The 7,050-nt window shown below is 38.8% G+C and overlaps 1 protein-coding gene across 1 annotated transcript; it reads left to right on the forward strand.

The window, feature by feature from the left end:
* Nucleotides 1-2,972: 2,972 nt before the first annotated feature.
* On the forward strand, nt 2,973-5,717 carry LOC129835791 (homeobox protein HMX1-like). The gene is made up of 2 exons (XM_055901571.1): nt 2,973-3,661; nt 4,432-5,717. The coding sequence occupies exons 1-2, from the start codon at nt 3,382-3,384 to the stop codon at nt 5,031-5,033; spliced, it is 882 nt and encodes a 293-aa protein (XP_055757546.1). The 5' UTR covers nt 2,973-3,381; the 3' UTR covers nt 5,034-5,717.
* The last annotated feature ends 1,333 nt before the right edge of the window (nt 5,718-7,050 follow it).

Here is a 7,050-nt window from a genome sequence, read left to right on the forward strand (position 1 = left end):
AGGAATTTGTTTGCTGGCCTCATAAATGCTAGCCAGCTAGCTAATATTTAGTGTTTGGCTAGTTATGCTAACCCGTTTGCTATCCCTTTAGCGTCGCTTGCTAGCTTGCTGTCTAGCTACAGAGGTTAGCCTGCATGTTAGTTACAGTAGTTAGCTACTGCCATCAGTTGTCGTTGTGTTATTATCATATTTGGCCTATTCCACCGTTTGTAGAATGCATACTGGCATTTGAATATAGTGTGGGAAAAGGACATCCGGACACACTGGGGACACGGTAGACACATTTAAATATTGGTGTAGATGCATGACATGTTTATAATTCCATGATCAGAAATCTATGATCAGAATACTAAAGCTGCATGAACTGTCAAGTCTAGACACGACCTGTGACTCATGATAATCAAGCAATGTTGCATTGTTACAGTGTGTTGTATAGTTTGAAAACATCATGATTTCAAATGTATTTTAAAATAATATTGTATTTTGGGTCACACGTGCAATGTAAGTACAATGCGGATACACACTGCAGCAGAGTTTAACTGTTATACTTTGTGGCTTGCACCATTTAAATTATATGTAAACTGCAATCTAAAGCAATATTTCTAGATTGAGGCAAGATGTATCCACAATTATTAGAATTTGTGTACAAACCTAACGCATATAAAATCCAATGTTTTATTACAAAAATTGCAAATGAACACCACTGTTGTAAATAAAAACGTGTGCATACATGCCTGGCTAGGTTTTAGAGACAATTAATGTAAAGTGCCACAGCCAATGTATTTTTCACCTGTGTTTTTCTCTCAGGAGTGTTTTTCAATGGGTGTCTTTAAGGTGAAGACACTGTATAAGGTTATAGTTTAGTTATTTTCATGCTGCATATTAATAGATGCAAGCGAAAGGCTACGCAGCCCTAGTTACACATTCTTACGTAGTCTTTACAGGATAACCAACACAAGACTCTTTGGCATCATGCAAAGAGCTGCAGACCCTGACATATGATATAGGCATAGGCCATAGGAGCCTTGCTTAGAGGTGAGTCACATGTTCTCAAGTCCATCAGTGGGTAAAATGCACAATTAGTCACATCATATGTTTATCAAGAGATAATTATGAAACATGTGTGATGTCTGAAGGGTTATCACAGTTCATAACACAATTAAAAACAAATAAACATATTAGTCAATTAAACTAAAATAGGTTCATCCTACAAAGCACAGGAAATTAAAGAGATTACGTTTTCAGAATTAGGATTAATTCAACCAAAAAAGTTTGCTGAGACATCCATACGAAGTCAATCTAAAATAACATATTGGGAAAACCTTTAATCTAGTCATTTAAATTGAAGTGTAAATTAATATTTTGTCTATCTATTGTAACTACTGATGAGAGAAATCATCGTGTTGGGGGATTTCTTATTTGTTATAACTGAGTGGTTTGTTTTTTCAATGAATCAATTTTAGTGAATCTTCAAATTACTGACCCTATGGGCTATTAATCAACTTCAATATACATGGATTTATAATAATAATCATATTTTACACACCACGCCAGTCCTAGTGTATGGTCTGGTGTCCAAAATACAAAATAAACACCACAAATATCTGTCTATTTGGGTAACGCCCCATTTTCTACGACGCAAATGTGATTTTAACCTAACATTTATCACGATAAAGATGATTAAAGCAAATATTGAATATCAATTCACTCTATTAAAGCTCAGTACTAAAACCTATAACATTCAATAAACATTTGGAATATTAATGATGGCTTAGTTTTACTAAATTGTGTTGTTGGCCCTAGGGAAACTGTTTTGGGATTGTTTGACGTTTTACTGGCCAGGTTTAGAGCATAATGTGCAATTGGAAATAAAATTAAAAGTTAGATGAAATAGCTAAGTTTATGAAAAAATTGTAATTATAATAATAATAATAATAATAATAATAATAATAAAAGCCTAATAATAATAATCATCACCGTAATCATCATAATCATCACCCTAATATACAAAACTCTATTAAGCTGCATGGCATTGCTTGCCTGAAACCATTCAATGAAAATGAACACATATGAAATTAATACAATACACAATACAATACACAACTTATATTTGAATTTCAGGCCCAATAAGACAATATTTCACACGCTGTTTTGCATAATATCTGTCTATATTGGAAACCACTTCAATTTAACCTGTTATCAAAATGTATTTAATATTTGGTAGTTTGGCTAAACAACCTGAGGTAGGTATACAATAACAGCGATATTATTATTTGAATTAGATATCTTGGGACACTTTTTGGGAACTAAAGTAAGTTTCAAAAGTAGGCCAAACAAAAAACAAAAACATGTTGACTAAACTTAGTATTAACGTAATAAGTCTTTTACATATAGAGGTTAAACTAGACCCAGATCAATAACTATATGCTGCTTAACAAGACAATTCTCGGACATAACACACAGACACACTCCAACACACACATCATATTTTGTTGTTGAATTGTCTGTATATCGTTGTATCTTAAATGTGTGTGACTGTCTTTGCCTATCAGCGTCAGTGTTTGTGTTTTTGTGGACCCCAGGAAGAGTAGCTGCTGTTTCTGCAAAAAACGAATGGGTATCCAAATAAACAAATAAATAAATAATGACTAATAACGAAAAATGAATTCCTGCAAAATCGAAATCCTATACCCCTGGACTGTCTATACCCGTTAGAGAAGGGCATGTTTAGCTAAACTGCATTGATTGTGAAATGGATAGTCTATTGATATTCTATGAATCGCACGTGTCCATCCTCCTATCAATTGGAATAGTCATTGCACGAGAAAGAATGCATGCATGCAACTATAAATGGTATAATACATTTAGAGCGTGCATAGACAAAAGTAACCAATAGGAGGTACTGTGTCATTCTCCAAGAAGCCATCTCATCTACCATGCATCCCAGCCCGAGGACACAGCCGTATCTCTGCTTTGATTTGTTCCCTAATTGACCTAAATAAAGCATCTGAGAGACGGGGTCCCGTCCAACCCCTCAATGCAGACTATCACACAGTGTATAGTAGGGGGCTCAAAGCGAGTAATTCTCTTATTTTTATGGATTAATCTTGCTCGCTACCTCCACTGTCCAATCGCAAGAGGCATTTTTTTGCTGCGCGTGGATCTCGCGCCATGTAATTTATAGTAGTAGTATATCTACGGATTCTCTCACATTCTCGCCCTCTATCTCGAACTCTCATGGCTAGCTCGACGGACTTCGAGAGAAAGATTAGGCATAACTAAGACAAAGCTAAAGAGACACCCAAGAATGTCTAAACAGCACGTTCATATTTTGTAAGTAATTTATTTATCGGTGACTAGGTGGTTTGAAGACGACAAAATATGCTTGTTAAGGCACCGGAATCTCAACATCATGGTCCAACGTCAAGAAGCTCATCATTTTCCATTGAGAATTTACTTCGGTCTACTACCGGGACTACAGACAGGCTGTCTACGACCGAAGATGAGGGGGATTGTAAGGAAACGGGACTCTCTTACAACCAAGTCGCTGTCATTGAGAGCCGCTGCAACCAAGTGGAGCGTCAAGTGTCTTACTCTGGATTAAACGCCCAACGCCACTGGTGTGGGACATCGCCAAACAAAGCTTGCAGGGATTTACAGAGTAGGTCTTAGTGTCACTTTTGTTAATTGTCCCAAATGTCTATCTATGTAGTCTATGTATGGAAGCGACATAACGGGTAGCCTATGACCACACACAACTGTAGGTAGGGTAGATTGTTTACTAGCTAATATCCTACATTCTTCTTAGGCAGATCCGCTCTCACAATAAGGAGCATTTGAGGATAGGCTACGCATTTCCTCAGACAAAAACAACGTGAAAGAGCTGCCATCGACAATGCTTTGAGGTTTCTGTGCGTAATAGCCAATTAGCTTATATTCTTCTTTCCAATGACGATACACAATACATGCCATGCCAGTAAAAATAGACAACACTGCATTGCATGTGGCATGCATAGCCCACATATCCTGCAACAAACCATAACAGCACTAGTGTATTCGCTCTTACCCCGTGCGTACAACTCCTCCATTCGGTTCCTCTTTAAACGGGGTATGGCACGCCATTTCGATACATTTCAAACGTAACACTGATTGGAAATTAAGCTCATAGACCATAATTATGCTTATCATACAATTGCAAGGCTGTGTTTCATTACGTGTTTCATTACAAGCTAAGAGCTCATTATTCTATGTTTTGTTAGGCGATAGGATGGCCTGCCCGCAGCACTTTAAAAATCGACTACCGTCGAAAACTGCAAACACTTATCACTGCTGCCATTAGGGTTGATATCATGATTGCGAGATACATGCATTTATTGATCCCTATTGGCCGGTGCGTAAAATGTAGCTCACGACACTCCTCGTTCATTTCAGGTCCGCAGTGCCACTCCAGCAACTCCGATGACCCCGGAGACTCTCTAAAAACCAGCAACCGGGATTCTCCCGCTCTACCGGAGCCGGTGGAAGACAACGACCAACCGGACGAGAGGGCAGAGGGAAGTCTGACAGACGACAAGGATGACGAAACAGGGCCTTCCTGCTTCGCCCGGGAAGACAGTGAAACACCTGATACGAAAGCAGCTTGCAAGAAGAAGACCCGCACCGTGTTCAGCCGGAGTCAGGTTTTCCAGCTGGAGTCCACCTTCGACATGAAACGCTACCTGAGCAGCACTGAGCGGGCGGGGTTAGCCGCCTCTCTACAGCTCACCGAGACGCAGGTCAAGATTTGGTTCCAGAACCGCAGGAACAAGTGGAAGAGACAGCTAGCTGCCGACATTGAGGCCACGAGCATCTCGTATTCGGCTCAAAGGATTGTCAGGGTCCCTATTCTGTACCACGAGAACGCAGCACCTGGGACACTGAGCGCCAACCTGGCACAGGTGTCGCCACCCTTCTCGAGTACTGTGAATTATCCCGTCTCCCAGTTCACTCACCCCATGTCTTTTATAAGATCACAAATCACAGGCCTTGTGTGAGACACACATTATTGGTGTATTATATGGAACTAACGTATTGGACATGGTGGAGCAGCGTTTACCAAACTCGGTCCTGGGGACCCCAAGGGGTGCACGTATAGATATTTGCCCTATTACTACACAGATGATCCAAATAATCAAAGCTTGATGATTAGTTGATTACTTGAATCAGTTATGTAGTGCTAGGGCAAAAACCAAAACGTGCACCCATTGGGCTCCCGAGGTTTCCGAGTTTGGATTCATTGCTGACGGTGACGATCACCAAAATCACAGCCACATTCATAAGGCAACAACACTTTGACCAACCTGTTTAGCCTATAGGCCCCAACTTCTCTATTTCAATATGCAAGTTGCAATTGCCATGTATTTCCTTGATTTGAGTGTGTACAAAAAAGGTGAATCCCTCAAGCCAGACACTATTCTACATTTGGGAATTTTAACTTAAGCACATATCATTAGATTTATATAATTATTTACATGGAAACTGGATGGAATATTGTCAAGGGTTAGTCAACCAGTTTGTGTGTTTGTATTCTTTTTAAATTACAAAATTTGTAACCTGTAGGTAGACTTTTTACGAGCATGGAGTTACGGGGACTGTATTATTTAAAATTTCTTAGGCTATTTAAAGTGGGTTTCATATGACATTTTGTACACGAGTTGTCCGATCAATGTAAATAAAATGTATGAAGTGCACACCATGTTTGTTGTTTATTGTGTTGATTAAAAGGCCTGCTTTGTATTATCATCTTTAGCGCGAATTGTTGTTATGTTGAAAGCCAGTCTCAGTAAGGCTCCATCTGACCAGTGGCTAGGCCTCGGGCTACGGCAATCGAAAATAACACTGAAAGCCTAATCCAACCGGAGCAATACGCATTTTCCCTTTCAAAATTCATAAACATTCACCAGGATATTTTCACGACCAGCAAACTATGTATGCCCCCCTCATTTAGGCCTTATTTGGTTGACAATTCAAGAAGTTAAGGAACAATTATTTTAGAAATTCCACACCAACGTTTAGAAGATGCAGACATTTCAAGGGACGACTGAAAATACCTTTCTTCTTCTTCAACAGGCTATTTGTTAAGGCTCAGGATAGGGGCATGGGTAAATAAAGATTTCAAATTTTTTAACACTTTGAATTGACTGTAATTGTCAATTAAGTTGTTTGAAATTATTAATTAAATGAAATTGTTGAAATGAACTACATTAGACATAATGGAAACTGATTTCGTCAAATTAGAACATTTTAATAGAATGTCTAGAATATAGGCCTCATATACTGACATCATTTATCAGCCTAATAGCCTACATTTCTAAAACCTCAATCTCCCTATAGCTGTCTAATGAGTAACACTCCAAATCAAATCAAATTACAAAACGACATTATGGTTAATCTGTTGGAAAGGTAATATCAGTGCCCACCTCAACGTTTCAACTAATATGATTAATGGGAGCAAAAAGGTGATACAACTGTACATACCTGACTGGTTAATATCCGTCTCAACTGTATGAATATGACATCACTTAGGCATATATGGAGTGGAATACCTATATAGCCTATTTTAGCTACATGCCAATTATTTATGTAGCCTAATTGTGTAAAGAATTGGAAACATCTACAAAATAGTTTGGGCACTATTAACTGTAAAATGAATATTTCCAAGAAAACACGAGGAAACACTCAAGGAGGTTAACTTCAGTCTTGCCTAAATATGCTTCCCGCTCTCATCTGATAAGCGTCACCTATTTGGCTTCACGCTGCCTCGCAATCTCACCAATCAAAAGCAGCTAAACCACATACTTCCGGTTCATTGAATAAACGATACCCTACGCCCTGGTGTAGTTGCAATCGAGGAGCAATGGTGCTTGGAGTATCTGGAGTCTTCGATGTTTTGGGGACCTCAATTCACCATTCAGAACACAAGGAAAACTGCAAATGTCGGGGAATATGAACAAGGAGGTTATTCCCTGTCGGACTGCTTCATTGAAATTCACAATTGACAATATTCTTAGT

The sequence above is a fragment of the Salvelinus fontinalis genome, chromosome 36 (assembly GCF_029448725.1).
Source record: "Salvelinus fontinalis isolate EN_2023a chromosome 36, ASM2944872v1, whole genome shotgun sequence".
Classification (NCBI taxonomy): Eukaryota; Metazoa; Chordata; class Actinopteri; order Salmoniformes; family Salmonidae; genus Salvelinus; species Salvelinus fontinalis.